Source organism: Lepisma saccharinum, chromosome 23, assembly GCF_977018435.1.
Source record: "Lepisma saccharinum chromosome 23, izLepSacc3.1, whole genome shotgun sequence".
NCBI lineage: Eukaryota > Metazoa > Arthropoda > Insecta > Zygentoma > Lepismatidae > Lepisma > Lepisma saccharinum.
The window spans coordinates 62,907,320-62,929,431 of record NC_139251.1 but is presented as its reverse complement, the minus strand read 5'-3'; the positions used below and the strand labels follow the sequence as shown (position 1 = coordinate 62,929,431).

The following is a 22,112-nucleotide window of genomic DNA, read 5'->3' as shown; positions in this document are numbered from 1 at the left end:
GGGCAGAAAAGAAGTAAAATAAACAAAATGAAACAATTATTGTGACAGCAAACATTCTTGATTGGTAGACACCCTGAATTTAAAATTTGATGTAGTGAGAAGACATCAAGAATCTTTGTAAAACATATAATGATTTTAAATTGGCTCACGATATTTGGTATCTATAGTTAAAATTGATAACAATCTTAATCTGAAATAATAGTAATAAAATAATAATAAAAACATACTACTTGTTTCACAGTTATTTGTTTGATTTGTTGTTTAAACTCCACTTTATGCACAGAAAGTCTAGCCTGGACTGGACCTACAGTTTAAAGTGAGATCCAAACCACTGTGCCATGTGCTCCACCAGGTATTGAACCCAGAACCCTTTTTGATTAGAAGGCATCGACATTACCACTACGCCATCAGGGAGGCCCTTGTTTGACAGTTAAGTTTGCTATGTTACAATTGATTGATTGATTTGCTTTATTCTATTTCACTTTTTGTGCCACTTTCGGCTAATTTGCGAAGATGGGGATGAATGATGATATTGATGAACGGACACTCACAAACGTCCATGCCCAGACCAGGATTCGAACCCGGGACTCCTGGTGTCATAGCACAATGTGCTAACACTCCGCCACGGGGGCCAGCACTATGTTAGAACAATGTAACATTGAGAATATCCATTGTATAACTGCTTCCTTTTTTGCTAAATTTATTCTATTGTTATAGCTGTGTTATAACTGCATTTTTGATCAAACTAAAATTAAATGCAGTGGGGCAACCATAGGGGGCGTTGCCCCCCCCCCCAACCTTGGTCGGAAATGAGTTCTAGGGGGTACAAACATTGACGGCCAAGTGTACCTGCAGGGGGCAATTACCAGCCAGAACTTCAAATTGTATGCAAATAAAAATACTTTTCATAAAATTTTCTTGTTGACTTCGCTCGCAAGAGCTGCTTTTCTTAACTCTCCTGAAGTTCAGAACCGTAGCTAGGGGACAGCAGGAGGCGGCCCTGAGCGCCGAACTATCTAAATGAAAACAAAAAGTTGTAAAATTGAATGATTGATTTGTGTTTTCTTAAAGTCTACTTTATGCACAGAAAGGTTAATAGAGTATTTACACAGGAGCAAAACCAAAAAAACTTTTGAAAATTGTGACTACTAACTTTGAACACTGTTATGCATATGTCCACATTATATATTTAGAAGAAAACACTCATTAAAGAGTTAACCAGTTATCAGAGAGACATTAACACTTCTGATATTACCACAAGGAATGTCTATGTATGACGTGTTGTGGATATTAAAGGCAAAATACAAATTGCTGGAATGGGCAATTTCCAAATGTCTGTCCTATTCTACAGCTGATTTCAGAGTATTAGAGGCGAGGCAGACTTTTGTCAGACGACCCATGAGTTTCTACACTCTTCGATGTATATGCAACAAGAAAAGAAAAATCAACATTTGTTGTATTTTTATTTCATATTTGTGTGTGATCTGGTCAGATCGTCAATAAGGGTTAGTTATTTTCAATTGTAAAGCATATTGTATTCTTGGTTCTTCCTTGGGTTCTCAAGAGGATAGTTCAAATTAGCCAATAGAATTTGAACTTTCGCCCTTACCCACATGACCAGGGAGTATAAATATGGCCCTTCTGGCAGAGGACAGGACAGTGTGTGTGAAACTTGAGATTCGGTGAGAGCTGGTGGAGAGTGATCTTACAGACTTCAGCGACCTCCTACAAGTTTATATAGCATAGCAGTGGTTCCGCTGATGCTGGCTTCTACACTACAGTTCTGCCGTGTGGCCCACATTAGAGAAACTGTGTACGAGTATAATGTAAATTAGAGAATGTAAATCGAAGAATCGGAGACCCGTCTATAGTGTAAATAAATGTATAAAGCTCATTAAGTGACTTTCAGCAACACCCTGCAAATGTTAATTCTGTAAGTTCTTGCCAGTCACTTTATCCTTTGGTCCTCTGATGAGGAACAGGATGGGAACCCAGAACAAACAAGCCTAATTAGTTGTTTATTTGGGGTTTTCCTACCAGAAGCAACCCAGGTAAGGGTGGTGTGTTACAGAAATTGAAACTTACGTGAACATAGTCATCATCCCCATATTAAAATGTAGTTTAGTCTATCATACCAATATATAGCAATATATGAAAATGAAATAGATGATTAACGGCTGAAACTACCAAGGTTGATTTTTGCATATACAGTAAAACCTGTCTATCCCGGAACATGATGGTTCCGAGCAAAATTTTCTGTCTTAACAGTTTTCCTTCTTACACAGGGTTGACTTTAAATACAGTATAGAGCGCTGCAGGAAATAATGGAAAGACAGATTTACATTTCGCATTACTTATAATGTAGAGTACTAATGCATGAATAAAAATGCGATACAGTCGCAATAAGCATAGCAGAGATTACAATTATGTAACTACACAACATGTTGGTACACTTTTTACAGCACTGTAAGAGCGTACAGTACACACTTATGTATCTTTTCGAACCCGGGACCCCTGGCGTCGTAGCGCGATGTGCATAGAGGGAGAGAGAAAGATTGAATAAGAGAGGTGAAGAAAAAAAGAAAAAACAAAGAGCGATAAGAAGAAAAATAGAAAGATGACGAAAGAACAGAGGAGAAAAAGACAAAGAAAGGTGGAGAAAGAGGGTAAGAGATGAAAGAAAGAAACGGAATCGTAACAGCTATGAGTATTGTAGCGCATTCTTTCATATCGACAATATTACCGATAAGCGAGTGGCAACAGAGGCATGTTCCACTTACAGTATTGCATTGTTTTCTTGCAAGCGAAAAAAACAAAGGAAGAAATTTCCATCTTACTGAGAATAAAAACATCTCGTTGGGTCTTTAAATGGTGTTCCGTTTCCATGTTAAGGAAGTTTCCACCTTAAGCAGGTCATGTTCAGGTATAAAATCGGTTCGTTCTGGGGACATTTTTTCGTATTTACAGGTTTCCTTCTTATAGAGGTTACGGGATATGCAGTTTTTACTGCATATCTCCACAATTATTATCACATTGAAATGATATTTGATTCTATAATATTGAGCGTGGGAGACTTGAACGACTATGAGCAAGTGAAAGTGGTTCCATACAGTACTCCAGTATGTCAATATCAAGTTTAATTATTTTATGTAGAAGTTGTAAAACCCAAAACTACATGATGTAATTATATAAATGCAGATAAATGTAAATATTGGCTGGGTTACATAGACATTTTGTCAACAAACTTGTTTCAGAGCTCAAATTAAAAACTTTTCAACCTACTTTATCCTGTTGCCGTAAGGCAGGTATCTGAGGTCAACCTACCCATTCCTTCAAGTAAATTTGGCTCTTAGCCAATCGGTTGTTCGTAAACCTATACCTTTGGGTGAAGTTCCTGCAATACCAAAATAACCGGGAACTGATTCTGGAAGGAGTACCCATTACAGGTTTGCACTTATAACCAGATGAAGAGATGGAGACATTCTCAAAGTTTTCTTTCACAATAGGCAGTGTCCTGTAGTCATGCATTTGGCCACTAGGAGGCAGGTTTTGGAAGATGGCAAGTAACAACAGTGAGAAGGGGTTTTTGTGCTCGAATGTCATCATGCTCAGGTATCATTATTCAATGACAAATTCCATTCACCAGTGACAGAAAACAGGATGCCTGCATAAAGGAAAACCCAGAAGCACAAGTGGGCCAGTTGAGAGAGGCTTTTCAATGGAGTCCTACAAAATCAGAGGGAACTCGGTATGCCACAACCAACAGTATGGCGTATTTTGTAGAGGTAACTAATGGAACCTTCAATATCCGACGAAGGAAGACTTTCTGAGAAGTGTATTGGACAACAGTAAATGATGGACTTTGATGAAATTCAAGCACAAAAAAAATATTTCTCAGAGCCATGACCCACCATTTTCTAATGCCTGCATCGTAATGGCCAAATGCATATCTGCTGGGCACTGTCTGTACCGAAATAAAACTTTGTGAGCGTCTCCATCAATTGGCATGTTTATAAATACCATACGTTTCATGAACTGCCCAGAAAAAATATTGAAACCCCAACAATCATTTTGAATTACCCTGTATATTAAGTAACATGTTCCTACTTTAAAAATAATACTTTCCTAAGTGTGCATGCATATCTATCTACCTCTTGTTTGGTTCTTAATGCTCAGTGGTGACCTATTGTCCTTAAAGATACTGTACTGCATCTTAATTTTATGCTTATTCTACTTATACATTTTTGTAGGTTTTTTGGTTATTTAGTGTTGATTTTCTGCCTCTTTAGGCTACCACGATGATGATGAGTGATGATTAGATGGAACTGATGAAGGGAGGCTTACAAAGGACATCCATGCCCAGGCCGGGATTTGAACCCAAGAACTGGAGAGATGAAAATTAACCACTTAATCTGCTCGGCCACCAAACTGGTTCTTGTATTCATGCAAGACTTTAGAAGTTCAGATCAATAAATATATGGCATTAAATATAGGTAGAGAATCAGTGTTCGGTGCCTGTGACCAGTGACGTGCGGTGACGTCGACACTTGGGGTAGCAATGAGTAGCATGCCCAACGGGTCATAATCCCCCCTCCCCTTTTAGGGTCCAGTATTCCTAAATGAAGAATGTCAAATACAGGAAAAATTGCAAAGTTAGGAATGACTACAAAAAATTGTACACATAACTTCCACCCACTTTCGAAAATCAAAAACTATTTGATTTGACTACTGAGCCAGAGATGCCGGGTTTGAATCTCGGCTTGGCAATGGGTGATCTTTGTGTGTCCCTTCATCAATTTTATCGCATCGTCTTTGCGATTATCCAAATATGACGGAAAGCGAAGTAAAAACCAAACAATCAATCAATTAATGAATGATTTGATTTGATTCGCTTTTTTGACACATTTGGTTAATCGCGAAGATGATACGACAAAATTAATGAAGGGACAAACACAAAGAACACCCATGTCCAGGTAGGGGTTCGAACCAGGAACTCCTGGTGTTGTAGTGCATTGTGGTAACCACTCTCCCACGGTTGGTTGATTTGATGGTTGATTTGACGTTTTAAGTCCATTTTATACACAGAAAGGCTAATCGGGACTAGACCTATAGTTTAATGTGGGATCCGAACCAATACCTCCATCGGGTACAGATCCGGGACCACTTGCACTCCCCCACGGAGGTCGGCCGACAACAAACATGTGAGGAAGGTGCTAACCATTCGGATACGTGGGTATTGGTAAAGCAACTGCATTTTTCCTGAGTAGTAATTTTTAATTGAATTTTTGAAATACCATCTTTACATATGATTAACGTTTTTTCAAAAAATGTGCATTGCTTGATTTCCCTAATTTTCCATCTCACGATCTCCTTACTGAAGGATCCGGGCTCGAGCCCTGGCCTTTGCATGAGTGTTTCTTTGCAAACACTCTTCACCCGTTTAATTTAATCAACGTTCATAGTCATGGCAGAAATTAGGTAAAGCGATGGAAGAGAGAAGAAAATACAAATAATTTCCTCCCAGTGCATCTGCAGGACACTGTGAAATCAGGAGCCTAGAATTCTCTGTTTATGATTGTCCCTCACGACTTTCCAAGCTCTTAGCTACTACTTATTGCGATTAAATCTATACAGCTAGAAAAAGCGATGGGTAACAAAACACACCTTTAAACAAACCTTTTTTCTACTTTCTTCAATGATATTCATTTGGCTTTTTGAGTTCTGGGATACATTTTTCATTTCTAATTTTTTTCATTATTCACTCCAGGCAGAGTACAACACATAAGAACAAGAATGCACGCTCGTCACAAATTCTGGCCTGAATTGTTCTTTGTGAGGAACGTTCATCAGTTTCATCATATCATCACTCATCCTCATTTTCGCGATAACCAAATGTGACAGAAAAGCGAAGTAAAATAAACCAAACCAACAACGAGAATTAGAACGTGCGTTCACTTGCCCAAATAAATACATCCGTATTTATGAATGTTTAGCTTATCCATTTTTTTTATTGGAGGGCAAGAGATTAGTATATTTAAATAAAACACTACTAAAACGAGAGCAAGAGTGAGCATGAGCAAATATTTGTTATTTAATCATTCCATATTTAAAAAAAGCATAATTTTTTTGTCCACACATAAGACGTTCCAGTTGCATAAATAATAAAAGTACATCCCATATTATACATACATATTGTACATCGTGTAAAAAGTAGTGTTAATACAGAGAACAGAAGTACTGCAGAATTTTTTTTTAGAGGATTTACAAAGGAAGGGAAGGGAATCCAATCCCCTATCTGTCCTATAGGAGATAGACTGGAGGACCTGAAAGCACGGGCTTCCAACCATTGGAGCGGGGGCAAGGGAGGTAGAGGCAGAAATCTTCCCTTTCCCTTCGAAACCCCGTTTCTACCTGGAACTGTGAGGCGGAGAAAGAGCGAGCTAGGCCGCTGAAAGCACTGAGGGACGAGAAGCGCATGAGAAAAAGTGTGTCATATGAACTGTGGCTTCAACAAAACAATAAATATTGTGATTTGAAAATAATTAGAGATTTGAGATCGATTGATCTATCTCTGCTAGACTAGCTACTCCTCAGTGCACGTCACTGCCTGTGACATATTCTTGACTTTCACAGGGATTTACGAAAATATTTTATAATAGTTACTTGCAGTGGGTGATGAATCATGTGATAAACAAATTAAAAAAAACAACATGTTAACATTCTATATTCTTTAATGACTATAATAAAAATTAAACTCAGATAAATCTTAAATCAAATGAATACATAGCATTCATAATCTTCCAAGTAATTTCACTGTGTGTGTCAATACATACCGGCTATATTGTAAGTAAATTAGATTTTGGAATTAGAGTGCGTTACTGCACTTCTGATGTGGCTTCTTTTGTTTTTACTGGTGTTGAAATGAGTCCTAACAATATTGCATCAGCTTCAAGTAACGTCAGATCTCTCGGAGCACCCAGGAATCTTGAAGAGAGTTCTAAATCCTTGAGTCGTAACCTGACCCTTGCTCCCCTCACGTAATCACTGAAAACAAAAGTACATATGGCATATAGTGAGTACATAGTAGTTTCGATACAATATCAGTTATTTCGAACTAGGGTGTACACACTAAAATCTTGTAAAATAGGTAACAACAAATGAAAAAATACACATAAAAAGGTACTATGAAATAAAAGAGGCACCAAAATAGGCAGTAAATAAGAACATGTACATTTATTCACTTGAAACTTTTGTATTCTTATTTTTGCACATTTTTCCTGTCACAGGGTGTCTATAAAGTCATAAAAACAAAACTTCCTAACTTTTCCAGATAAACAACCAATATTTTTTAGACCAATTCATTAGCACAATTAATATACATGAACATACATCATGTCACCATAGTCGACTGAACGTTTTTCAAATGCTATCCGAGTCATCTGTCTAAAAATAATCTGTGGTCAACTCAGTTTTCTTTAAAAGTTGCTTAAAAAATACTTTATTGTTAATAACATATATGTAAAGGTTTACCAACTGATTTCTTACTAAAAAAATAATGTAAAAGATTTGGTATTTTTCTAAAATACAAGAAAATTGTAAATCATTGTAAAAGATATGTAACTATGAGGATGTATAAACAACTATAGCATCGTATAAATTTTTCAGCAAAAAATGCAGGCTCGACCAGGACTGAAACCCGGGTCTCTGGCATACCATGCCATTGCTCAACCACTGAGCTACCTGGGTTAGAGTCCTGGTCGAGCCTGCATTTTTCACTGAAAAATTTCTACATAGTACATCTCCTGTGCGTGCCTAACATTCAACTATAGCGTCGTCTTGAAAAAAATGTAAACAAATTTTCTATAAAAAAGGCAAAAGCTCTGTAAACTGTGGGGAGACTCTCCTGGTTGCTGAAAGGCTGGTGATTCAGGGGATGTTTGGACAAATATCTTGCCGCACTCTTAGGGGTGCCAGGGTGGATATTTCTAACCCAGACTCCGAAAGGGCACTTCTCCGCATCACCATGAGACCAGGGCTTCAAACTGAAGTATAACTAATAGGTTTCAGCTTACAAGCCATATCAGGTTAATTGTCTGTTTAAAAAAGTTTATGTTTATCATCGGAAGCTTCAATAAAGCTCTAAATAAGATAATAATAATAATATTTTCAAATCACTCTGGGTAAAAACAAACAAGTCCTACATAACAGACCACGCAGGAGTTTGGTCCTACAAACCCAAGTCTGATAAGACGTGTATGGAGTAACCTGCCAAAAAGGCAGAGGGTGTGTGTCAACGTGTAAGAAGGTACTCTATTTTCAGCTAAACACACATTTAGAATCCCACATAACCAAGTTTTAGAATATTCACTTCACATGCAAAGGTAATACTAATAAGGGAAACTGAACAGTACTTGATTGCTGCGTAGGGAGAGTCAAAGCACGTAAAGTATCCAGGGTGAGCCAGGTGCGGATCCACGGGGAGGGCGATTGCCCATACCCAACTGCCATGTTTTGGATATATTATTATGCCTAATAATATTCAAGACTTATTAGTTCTGTTATTTTATCACCTTGTTTAACAGGCTCGAGAAGTCCACTGTATGCTCATGATAGGCTAATCAGAACTGGACCTACAGTTTAAATTTGGATCAGAAGTCTACAAGGTGCCTTTAAAGAGAATCGGACCTGACACCACTGCAGAGAATGCATTTTTATTTCTTTGTTTATTCTTTTTACTTCTCATATCTGACAGTTTAGCGTGACAATGGGAGGAATTATGATAACAACAGAGGCGTAGCAATGGGTGGGTGAGCGGCTGGGGCCTTGCATCCCAAGGGCTTATTATTATTTTTTTAAATATAATAAACACAAGTGAGAAAGATAGATGGAAAGGACAAATTTTTGTGGCCGATAAAACTACACCATTTTAACCGATTATAAATTCTACTGAAACATTACTTTGATTGAATACATCAACTAACTAACAACCTCTCTAGCATTCTTAAACCCGAAGGTTCATGGCTGCAGCAACACAGGCCTTCCATCTGTCCCTATCCTGAGCAAGATCTATCCACTCTTTTCCATTCCTACCGATTTCCTTTAGTTCCATCTCAACGTTGTCCCTCCATCTTAGTCTTGGCCTTGTAATGGTCGGATTGACCATTACTGGTTTTGGTAATATGTTAATTAATTGCTGGCCAGCTACGAGGTGTAGGGTTAAGTAATATGTTTCCATGAGTGTACTTTTATGTTATTATTGCATGTAAGTGTATATGCTTTGCTGGATGTTAGATTCCCCTGTTTTTTACCTCCTCGGTTGGGGGAGCTAGATGTCTTTCAAAAGACCGTTGCAGTGTAATTTTCCAACGCTACGGGGTCCACGTCCACGGACGTTTACCCCGACTATAAAAAAGGCCAGTGGGCTTTAGAAAAAAAACCAGTGTTTCCCCATTGATCGACAAAAGAGGAATGTCTCCTCAAGTTTAGTCCACTTATGCTGGCTAAACTGGATATAATAATGTAGCATCTGGTTAAGCCAGCCCCTGTTGCTGTCCCAAATCCCCTTTTAGAAAAAGCTTTGATTATGTGGATATTTCCATATTGAATAATTGATGCCCAAAAGAAGGAGTGAAGGCGTAAGGAAACACATTTGTAATGAACGGAATATCATTTAAGCTGAGGATAGGCCCGCAGAGATAGTTATGCTAACTCTGTGGTAAAGGAAGTGCCGATGGTTATGCCATACGTGCGAAATTATATTGATTTAGAGATTTGTTAGTTTGGTCTATGCAAGACACACATGGAAACGCCATGTAAAATATGTATATATATATTATATATCCCCCAGTAAGTCTACATCATCTGCATATGCTAACAACTGAGTCACACCATTTAATTTTAGTCCTTCTTTAGTTTCTTTTACCTTCCTAACAGCATATTCTAAGGCAAAATTAAAGAGCAATGGAGATAATGCATCTCCTTGTTTTAACCCATCATGAATTGTAAATTTGTCAGACACATTAATACCCACACGAATTTTACTTTCTGTTTCACTGGTGCATACTTTTATCGTATTAACAAGCTTCTTAGGTATTCCAAACTTGACTAATATATTATATAATTTATCTCTTTTGACCAAATCATATGCTTTTTTAAAATCAATGATTAGCTGATGGACATTTTGATTATATTCCCACTTTTCCTCAAGTGTCTGTCTGATGTGAAAAAAATTGATCTGTTACATTTAAATCCACATTGATAATCACCTATAATTTCATTAGAATATGGGGTTAGTCTTGTTAAAAGAATGTTAGATAATATTTTATATGTTGTTGAGAGTAGAGAAATTCCAAGGTAATTATTGCAGTTCATTTTATCATCTTTTTTAAACACAGGAACAATTATGGATTCTTTCCACTGTTGAGGGATTTCTTCTTTATTCCATATTAAACAAATTAATTTTTGAATTTCACATATTAACGAATTTCCACCATATTTAATTAACTTAGCTGGTATTAAATCAATGCCAGATGCTTTGTTACTCTTTAGCCTTTTAATAGCATCTTTAAATTCAGTCAAGTTAGGTTCTGGAACTAAAGGTTCTGCTGTGTGTACTTCATTTACTTCTGATTTATCTCCTACATGAACATTTAAAAGGTCATTAAAGTAGTTCTTCCATCTATTTAGAATATCGCTTGGGTCAGCCAAAAAAATCACCCTCTTTATCTTTTATCAAGTTTACTTTAGGTTGCCACCCCTTTCTAAATTAATTTACACCTTTATATAAATCTCTGAATTTTTTGTTTTTGCTGTTTGTTTCAATTTTGTTAATTTTGCTTTTCAAGTAATCTCTTTTTCTACTTCTAAACGTGCGGTTAACTTCTCGCTTTATTCTATTATAATTTCTTAGATTTGTATCATCAGAGTTATTTAACCACCTAAGTCTAGCCTGATTTCTTATTTCTATTAGATACATCAACTATTTAGTATTTTAAATAAACCGGGTGTTAGCCATCTGATTTCAGAATATCCAGGAAGCCAAACAACAATGAAACATTCTCTTACATAGGTTGATAAGCATAAACACAATTCTTGACTTCTCAGAACTTAGTGGTTCGAGAATATCGAGAAACAACACAAAATTAAGGAAACTTCATGTATTTGGTAAAATGAGATTCACAATAATTATGCATGTTCTGAAATTCAAAATGAACTGATACAGGAGAAGAGCAATGATGTCAAATGGCTATATTAAAAAAAAAAAAAAGTAAAATTAGCTAAACCCAGAGATTTACTAACTTCACGTTCAGTTTCAATATTTACTTTCTTTGTGTTCGAAACTTCTTTTATATTCTAGATTATTTTGTAAGTGAACGTGACCTAACACAAAACAGCACAACAATATTTAACATGCAACAGTCATTGTTCATTGTTGAAGCTCGTTACAGTAGCTATGGAACTACATCCAAAAACTGACGACCAGACATGCAGAAGAATTACATTGTACTTTTACATAAAGTAAGAGTTCTTCATGCAGGATTTCCATTCAAAGTGAAGAGATGCTGACACTTGCAGGATAGTACGTAAGTTTTTGAATTTTATTATTTTTCAGTCGCTTTTCTGTAATTTCTGCCTAATAGCGACAATGTGGATGAGTGATGATTTGATTGAATTAAAGAAAAGTCACTTACAAGGACACCCATGCCCAGATCAAGATTAGAACACGGGAACTCATGTGGCAAGATCGAAAGTCGACCACTTAACACACTCAGTCACCGAACCGGTGTGTTTATGTTATTAATGCTACATTGATTTGGCTTATTCTTCTTCACTCTTCTGCTACTTTTGGCTACTCTCGAAGATGAAGATGATGGGACAGTCACAAAGAATACCCATTCCCGGGCCATAATTTGAACCGGGAGCCTTATTAATGCTATAGATGTTCAAAGCTGTTTGTCTGCAAAATAGATCAACCCTGTAGCCAACAGGTCTCAGAGTGCCAAAGCCTGCCAACCAGATTTCAGTTAGATGGTACCTAGTGAACTCATATAATCCCATCACCACTGCTGTATACAGTTTCCTAGATTAGGTTGCAGAATGAATGCTAGATATTCTCTTTATCTACTATTTTATCTACTAGTTATATCCTGTGTGTTATATTTTGTGCTAATAAAATATAACACACACGATTTTCCTTAAGTAACTTGGATTCTTGCTATAACATGATTATGACTTGTTTCCATATTAAACACACTTTGCTAACAAAGGCAGTTTTCTCTTCTTTTTAAAAATGAAAAGCACTATACACATTACGTTTCCACCTATATCTCATGTATTCCTGTTATTTGGATGGCAAGTAAAACTGTAGGACCTCTACCGATAAGTTTTTTCCTTACCGTTTGGTAGGAGACCTCGTGGAAGTTTCACCTAGGACAACGGGCCTGCCTCTGCGTTGGTGGCTCCATACTACGTGTGATAGTACATGAGGTTTTTCCAGCTGTACGAGTTCGTCAGCTCTGGTATATTGCTGGGTCGGGAAGGTCCTACTGTGGCTCAGCATCCACTGTTGATATGCTGGGGTGAACTTGGCCAACTTACCATGGTACAATTACAATAATAGCAGTAATCCCTGAGATCTTCCACGTTACTTCAGGAAAATGTAGCTATGTAATGAAGTAAGTCTTGATAGCCAGTGTGTGTGTGTGTGTGTGTAGGTATGTAATGTAAGACCATCAACGGTTTTTTTCCTTTTGGGTCTGCAAAGTAATTCCTTAAGCTTGTAGGTTAGGTTGAGTGATAGGTATTTCAAGTGCTTTGTGTAATTTTTATTACCTAAGATTTAACCATGTCAGTATTGCAGACTCAAATGGAAGAATGGTGTATTACAAGAGATCGCTGTGGACATGAAAGTGAGATCTTGTCATACACAGATGTAATCGACATTTATATTGAGTGTATTTGCATGCGATATATCAAGTCGATTGCAGTTGGTTCTCCGGTGCAAGGCTGTAAGGTACAAATGGCTTTGCGTCCCTCTTCCAACTGAAAAAAAGAGGCCCTCACAGATGGTAGAGACGTTGACGGCGTTGTGAGGCTTTGAACTGACATCTACCTGTATCAACCAAGCTGCATTTTTTCAGGATCTTAAGAGACATATAGGTATTGCACAGGAACCCAGAATTGTGGAATCTAAACCTGGAACCATCTCTAGAAAAATTAGGAAATATTTCGGGACCAAAAGCACAAATAGACTATGCAGACGATGTAATAATTGTAGATAATTCAAGAACAGAGTTGGAAAGGAAGCCCAGCATTGCGATAACCTCTTTCGAGGACTTGTGTGATACGGAAAAATTGATGATTGCCACCCAGGAGACTCACTATATAATTCTACAGAGTAAGCTGAATGCTAATAAACACACACAAATGAAACTCAGAGAAAATATTCAGAAGAGTAAAGGAAGCTAAATATATAGGTGTGAAATTACGAGAAATGCAACAAAGACATGGATCATGTATTAAATTAGGCACACACAGGAGATTTTCGCTGAAAATCTACATGGATCATGTAACTTCAAAAGCTGTCTGTAATAAAGTCCCTATGTAGCTTATAAACACATACATATTCATAATCTACAATGTAATTGTTTCTTTCGATCGACCAGTCTGAATAGACTACCTAAAATATACTAAAAAAAACATTTACTTCACTCTGGACCCCTTAAAAAAGCTAACCCATAGAGCATAGCTGTCTGCTGCTAAAAGAACCGTATATTGTTTGTTAATATAAAACAATGCAATTGTAGGTTCGGTTCTGTACCAGACTCTGAAATTTGCCCCTCTTAACAATAACTTCTGGATCTGCCAGTGGGGTGAGGTTTGCACTACTTACCTCATATTGACCAATACAGAAGGTCGATCTGCGTATATGTGTCCGATTTTGAACAGTGACCACTGCACACAGAATTGACCGATCCAAGCGGTTAAAAGCATGGGAGGATGGTTAGAGCCTGTAGTATCTATCAGGCACTATCACAAGTGTGTGTTGTGTGCATCACGGCTCCTAAGGTGAACCGTTTTTGGGAGGGCTATGTAGTTGCACTTTTCCACGCCAAACATTCGGTGTCAAAAATTCAGAAACAGTGCAAAGAACATGGATGCACCTTGGGTTCGACACCCATCAAGAACATAATCAAGCAGCATAAAAACCACGAGGTTCCAGCTATTCAGTCGCCCACCAGGGGGGAAGAGGAAGTGAGCGTGCACTGCAGTGAAGCAACCCCTGTCTCGGAAGTTGCATCGAATGGCACTACAGGAAAACCCCCCGACGCAACATGTGATGGCCACACGACTCCACGTGGCACAGTCAACTGTTAACAGCACCCTGTGTGAGAAATTAAACCTCCGGAAGTTTTTTAAAAGCCGTGAACATGACCTCAGTGAGGCCTATCTCTGTAAGGTCTCATCACATACATCTCCTTCTACCCAGAACTTTCTGCAACAGATGGCAACAGACACCGGCATTCGGGCTATTCCATTTCACGATATACTGGTGAAGTCACCAGATATGAATCCCATGGATTTCTGTGGTTTTGGTTTACTGAAACAGGCAATTTCGTCTCATCGTGTCACCACTCTATGGGGCCTGTGAAAAGCCTGTCAGGAGGAATGGCAGAAGATTCCACTTCCTGTACTTCATCGTAGCCTCCTACAATGGAAGTTACGGTGCAGGGCCATTTGCAAGACATGCGCTGATCACATTGAGGCCAACCGATGGTGGTCACGTGGATTTGCATAAGGTAAGTGCTAGTTAAAAATCGGACACATATACGCGGATCAACCTTCTGTACTTAATGAAAAATCATTTTTCTAACGATTAACAACAAATATACTGCAAATAATATGCATTTCTTGCCTTTGAAATAACAAACTGATGCAACATACTCTGATCCTTGAATCAGTGATGACCTTGCACAAGGAAAGTACAATTCTCACCCAAGTTCAAAAAAGCTAATTACACTGTTCCTTCACTCAAGCTTTCAACTGCACTTAGACAAGCAGTGGTTTTCCCTCGCTGCTAAAATAATTTTTCTTTCAATGTTTTCAACTGCCAAAATTCCGCAACCATGTATAAGCCTAGAGGTAGAAAAAATACAGTGTGCCCAGTTGCCATGGACCTCGAAAATTTTCATCTGGCACCTGAAATTTTAAATTCAGTTCTATTTTTTTTATAATAAACACAGCATGTATTTTTTAATGTTTGTCTATTTTCTGTATCAGATGAATCATTAAATCTCAATAATAAACATTCCATTGTACATTTTTGCACTGTTGCTAATGAAATTTTAAAATTTGCAGCAAGAGTTAGCTGTTACTAGTTGAGTCTTCTTGAGGAAGGCCACTCAAGTGCAAGGATTAATTTCTTTAAATCAAATCTTGTATTAATTAGTAAATTAAATGTTTTAAGATCATATTTCATAGCATATCTTAGGTGGATTCATGGCTTTCTAAGCTCTTATTTGGGGGAAAAAATGCTGGTTCCTGGGAAAAAAAGGGGCAGGTGCCTGAAACATTCATTCATTATCTCTACCCTGTATAAGCTCATGCTGAAAAAGGAAGAAAGAAAGAGGAAAAGCATTTCTAACCAATGATTATTTCATTTGCTGACACCCCTTGTATGGAGGTCATAGAAACCCCTTCAATAAAAGAAAAAAGGCTTAATCACTTAACAATTGTTACCCTATATACTCCTATATTTTAGCAGTAAGGAAGTCGTTCTGAGCAGAACTTGGCTCAGTAGATTATAAATTACATTTCCATAGCACAAAATAGATTGTGTTACGGGTTTCTCGCTCTACAGGCATTACCTGCTGCAACCCATGTGCATTGCCATATGAAGCAAGATGCCCTGCGACAAATCAGTGTCTCCTGTGTCTCGGATGTGGATGAGCACGCAAGTAACACCCTCCAAGCACATGAACTACATGGAGGTGAGGTTGGCCTTTGGGTGCCTCCTCAAAAGGACACCCCTCACATATCACACATGTCATAATGAAAACATAATAATAATAAAAATAATCAAATAAATTCCCTAATAAAAATAAAATCAAATCAGCATACTTAGGTGGACAGGCCATGTGACTCGAATGGGAGAGGAAAGAAGAGTTTACAGGATTCTTGTTGGGAAACCTGGTGGTAAGAGACCTGTAGGAAGGCCAAGGCAAGTTGGAGGGATAACGTTGAGACTAAAGGAAATCGGTAAGGATGGAAAAGATTGGATTGATCTTGCTCAGGATAGGAACAGATGGAAGGCTTGTGTTTCTGCAGCCATGAACCTTCGGGTTTAAGAAGGCAAGAGAGTTGGTTAGTTCCTAATAAAATAAAGTAAGGTGTTCTCACCAAATTGGTGGCCGCGGTAGCTCAGTCGGTAACGCGTCTGACTACCATCCTAAAGGTCCCGGGTTCGATCCCTGGCCGGTTCAAATCCGGGAACTTTTCTAACGACGGAAGCGGCCCCAGCGCCCACCCAGCGTCGAATAACATGGGTACCTGGGGGAAACCCTGGGGGGTAAAGGCGGTCAGGGGCGTGATGCTGATCACATCACCCCCATTCACGACTGGATCAAGAAAGTGTGGAGCGTTACCTCCACACCCCCTATACGCCTTCATGGCATAGTGCTATGCACAGGGGATCACTTTACCTTTACCTGTTCTCACCAAATTGGAAAATTTCTTTCCAGAGATGAAAAATATGCATCACAAAATAAAAAACAAACATCATATTACCCCTTTACACCATAAAGAATGCTGCCCCCCATTTGGGTTACCAGATCACCATAAGCAGAAGGTAAGACACTGTCCTGGAACACAATCATTCACAGTAAATAACATACATTACTAGAAAAATGATGGCAAATAATCTTAAAATGCCACTTTCAGATTAAAAAATTTCAAAATGATTTATTGAGGATAAAGTTAGCAACTTACAATAATAAATAACATTAGCAAATTTTTTCTCACTGAAAATTACGTGCTATTCACATTTCAGGACAGTGTTGAATTTTCCTTTCTTCAAATTCTTTCCAGACACCAGTCAGAAGTCTAAAAGTCTGGGAAAAACAGGATGTCTGGTAAACCTATCCAGCATTGCAGAGGGGTCAGCTTTTAATACTAAAATATCAGGGGGTTTGAGTTCAAATCTTGGGGTAAAATACAGATCATTACAGTGTTAATTCCTTTTCTATTTCATCATCAATTAATCATCCAATCTCAATGCAGTAAATATCCTAGACAGGTAGCTGGCTCAGTGGCTGAGCATAAAAGGCTTTGTAAGGCTTGACTGAACCTTTAATTGACGCCAGGGCAACTTTTTAAAAAATTTCCTCTTTTTTTGAAAAACTGCTCTGATATTCCAAAATCGGAAAAAATAGATATTGCTGGCTGAATAATGCTTTGTCATATCTCCACTTTTTGTTGGAAATGAGTTGACGACATTATCATGTTCCATGAAAAACTAAATATGCTGACCAAGGCAGTACTTTATTAAACTAAACGTAACGTTTCAACCTTCTAGCAAGGTCTTCTTCAGACTCTGAATCAAGTACAAATGTAACAAGATACTAAAACAGGGCATTATATATACACAAACATTACTCCCTCCAGACTATTAGAAAGTTGTTATGGAACATTCTAGCAGGTGGCTTTCCCTTGTCAACTGTACTTTCCCCTAAAAGGCTAAACATATTTACTACCATATAGAATGTGGTTGGACTTTTTATCTCATGCTCTTTCACCTTCATTTTTCGTCCTTCCCCTCTCCTCTTTCTCTCTTGTCCTTTCCACTCTTTCTAACACCTTCTTCCATTCTTTGTTTAACTTCAGTCCCCCATTCCAGTTCATTGTGTCTTCTTCACCTTTCTTCTCTATTTCCTTTCAAAGGCTTAATGGTGTTATCATGTTCCATACATGATAATGCGTCACGTTCCGAAGCAACATACATGGGTGTCAAGTGATGTGAATTATCAATGTCAATTTGTGCAAATCGCGTAATGCAGTGCTCAAAAAATCTTCTACAGAGATAGGCACCAGCTCTGAAAATCGGGTGCTAGGAAACCACCTACAAGCAATTGTGCATATTATAAGAAGCTGATCATCACCGAAGTCAAAACATCGCTAAATCATGTGAGTTTAATTACGAAGTGCTTGCCAAGAGAAAGCGGGAAGAGGGGAGTGGGGGACAAAGAGTAAGATATTGTTACTTATTATACGGAATGCTCACGACGTTGATTAAAAAAAATAATTTGCTAACTTACACTGAATTCTTTTCCTGTAGTTTACGGTTATTACAAGCATAAGAAAACAGTTTTTCGTTGTGACGTTTCAGGAGAACACATGCTCCCTTCATCAGACATTTATTTTCATTTTGACTAAAGATACAGTTACAACAATGGTTAGCAATTTTTTTAAACAAAAAGAATCCCTTATATAATGGACGTTGTCAATGTTACATTGTTGTAATATAGCAACTTAACTGTGAAAAGAAGCAGTCTGTTTTATTTTTATATCAGATAAAAAATTTTGATCACATTAATTTTTATTTAAAATTATGAATCCCAAATATCATCAGGTAATTCAAATTCATCAATGTTTTCACAAATTCTCTTGATGTTTTCTGTTACATTAAATTTTAAAGATGGTGGCTTACTCCATTTGTGAAAAAGAAAACTCTATACTGGATCTATGTTCAACGAAAAACAAAAAAACTGTTTTCTACGAGGGCTACTATTTATATTTTGAGCCTTGGCAACACTGATTGAAGTTAGGTGCGATTTGACGTTTGCACGGAATCGTCTGGTATTTTTGACCATAACGTACTTCAAATGTTTCGTCAATAGCTTGATTTGTGTTGTTTATGTTGCCTTGGAGATTGCGCGACAACAATAAAATGAAATTAACTCCTGAACATTTTCGTGCGATGATTTTTTACAATTTTCGACGTGGATTATCAAGATATCAAGACAAGAGTGCATCGATCAACTTACTTACACATTTGGCGATGAAGCCCCATCCTTTGCCACTGTGAAACTCTGGTGTACCGAATTTAATGGTGGCCGCCATTCGCTCACCGACGAGATTCGCGAAGGTCGTCCAAAATCAGTTGTTGTTCAAGAAAACATTGATGCTGTGCAAAATCTAATACTGCAAGATCGTCATGTGACATACTGTGAGATTGAGGCAACCATAGGCATTAGTTCCACCAGCATATATAAAATATTACATGATCATTTAGCTGTGAGAAAGGTATGTTCTCGTTGGATCCCACACAATTTGACAAAAACTCAAAAAGACGCTCGCGTCAATTGGTGCAAACAAATGCTCAATAAATACAATTGTGGTGCTTCAAAAGACGTATATAGATTGTAACAGGTGACGAATCATGGATATATGCATATGAGCCGGAACGCAAACAGCAGTCGACTGTATGGGTGTTTCAAGATGAACCCAATCCAACAAAAGTTGTTCGTGCTCGAAGCACATCGAAACAAATGGTCGGCTGTTTTTTCGGGAAAACTGGTCATGTGGCAACTGTGCCTTTAGAGGAACGTAGAACGGTCAACTCTGAATGGTACACAACAATTTGTTTGCCAGAGGTCTCCGGTCAAATACGGAAAACAAACAAACTCCGTCGGATCATTCTTCATCAAGACAATGCCAGCTGTCACACATCTCGTCTAACAACCGACTTTATGAACAGTCAAAAAATCGAATTGATGGGTCATCCGCAGTACAGTCCTGATTTGGCACCCAGTTACTTCTTCTTGTTCCCGAATGTCAAGAATAAATTGCGTGGACAACGATTTTCGTCGGCGGAAGACGCCGTTGATGCATTCAAAAACCATATTATGGAGGTGTCTCAAGAAGATTGGAAAAACTGCTTTGACAAATGGTTCGAACGAATGCAAAAGTGTATTGACCATAAAGGAGAATACTTCGAAAAACAATAAAGCAGTTTTCAATGCCAAATTCCTGTTTTTTCATTGTTAGGCTCAAAATATAAATAGTGACCCTCGTAATGCTTGTAATAACCGTAAACTACAGGAAAATAATTCTACAATGCAAGCAATGCGTACATACAAGAAAAACTATAACTTACACTATACTGCAATTAGAACTTAGAATCTTCAAAATTTTGTACATGCAAATTTAAACGGCAATATTACAGCAAAAACATCAGTCGCCAGGCTGAAATTTTCAGTTGCCATGGCGACCGTTATTTTTCGTGCCTTGGTGTAATGTATCGACAATCCATATAAATCCAACTTCAAGCTGAGTTAGTGCATATTCTCATTAGTTTCGTTGCTTCTTAAGTCTATTGAAGTATTGATAATACCTAGACAAAAGCGAAAGCAAACCACATGAAGAGTCATGTGAATGCTCTAGAAGGAATTTTAAGCATGTAATTTACCAGTTTTTGGAATATCACAGCAGTTTTTTCAAAAATAGAGAGGAAAATTTGAAAACAGCTGCCCTGGTACCAGTATTATGCGGTCAATTTTTGATCTTGGCACTGAAGATCCCAGGTTCGTTTCCCTTCACTAGTTTACATTTCATCGCCACAATTAGGCAAAAGTAGCATAAAAGTGTTACCAAAAAACAAAACACAAATACTTAGCAAGTTTAAAAAGTGACATAAAATAACAAAATAAAATGTATTACCTTCCGTTTCGATGAGGTCTAGAACAAACGCAATGAAATTTCCATCCAAAGTCTATGTACAGGTCATCTCCAACTACGTGATAAATTGTTCCTTGCACGACTTTACCTTCTGGGTCCCCAAGCTGTAATGTACAAAGTGAATATAATGCTACTCTACAACACTCTAACATCTCATATCTCACTGGAAAAATATCAGTAAAACTTTACATAAAATTGTAATGAACTGGTATGAAATTTTGACAAATACAGATAAACAACAGATACAAAATCTACTAATAACCAGTATTCTACCAATATATGAAACTCTAAATGTTGCTTGATCAAAATGAATGGTCATTAACCTCTTTGATTAATGCATCTAAGCTAGATGATACAAAGGCATTTGTTCTGAAAAAGAACCTGCATATTCAGACATTTACTTTACAAAACTAGAGTACATGAGTGGAAATTAAAGCTTTGGCAAAGGTTCCAAATGTTTAATGATTTTATCAAAAGTTCATAGGAGAAAGGTGAAGTATTGCACAATTGTAGAAATGACTGTTATAGTAAATTTGAACCTTAGTGAAAGTAATGATCAATGTTTCGAGTTCCAAAAAGTGTAATACATTGGTGAAAAAAAAAAAAACAACTAAAAATAACCTTGCACAAACATCCCTGCTTCCCATCGACAAGGAATTTCACAGACTACTGCTGACACCAGGCTCGAAGGGTTTCAGACCAGCCCCAATATAATGAAATGTTGAAAGTATTTAGGGAAATTATTGAAATGCTAAGAGCAATAAATGTAGTTCACTTAACCTAACTACGAAACCCTTTCGCAACACACACATATGACCTAGATGGCAGCAGCAGTCCATATCCAAGACGACAGTAAACAAATGGCTGGTTGCAAGAAAAAAATCATATAGGATAGTGGTTCCCAGAGTGGCTGGCTTACAGGTGTAGTGCAAAATGTTCCAATATTTTCACTGAAATTACACTTATTCCAAATATGTGCTTACTTAGTACTTTTTACACATAAAATGTTCCTGAATTTGAAACATGTGTTTATTTGTTAACTTAAGGCAACCAACCTAACACACTAACTGAGTGTTAACTTGGGCACCGTGGAAAAATCTTGAAGCCATGAAACAAAAAAGTTCGGGAACCCCTGATATAGGAGCATACGGAAGTGAAAAACCATTCTCAAGGAAACATGCACTAAGTAATTGCTAAAAACTCTGAAGTACATGCTGGCAGGCATAAATAGATATTGAACCATAAAAAAATGACTGCGTAACACGATCCAAACAAGTGTTCTTGGGAATTCAGCCAGCTTAACTTCTTAACATTTTGATACTTGCTCTTACCATCACGGAACATGCAGTTCTCAGCACCACCGCTTCAACCTGTCTAGG

The 22,112-nt window shown here is 37.6% G+C and overlaps 1 protein-coding gene across 2 annotated transcripts in view; it reads right to left on the bottom strand.

Annotated features, from left to right (window-relative positions):
* mRpS28 (mitochondrial ribosomal protein S28) overlaps window positions 1-22,112 on the bottom strand; it is a 34,883-nt gene that overhangs the window by 113 nt on the left and 12,658 nt on the right. Inside the window, exons 2-3 of one of the 2 annotated variants that reach the window (XM_083144303.1) lie at window positions 20,716-20,837; window positions 6,834-7,044 (exon numbers count right to left, since the gene is read on the bottom strand). In XM_083144303.1, coding sequence (XP_083000429.1) covers window positions 6,876-7,044; window positions 20,716-20,837 — 291 coding nt within the window. In that variant the 3' untranslated portion in view covers window positions 6,834-6,875. Of the gene's footprint in view, window positions 1-6,713; window positions 7,045-20,715; window positions 20,838-22,112 lie in introns of those variants that run through there. The other variant, XM_083144302.1, reaches the window with a different exon arrangement.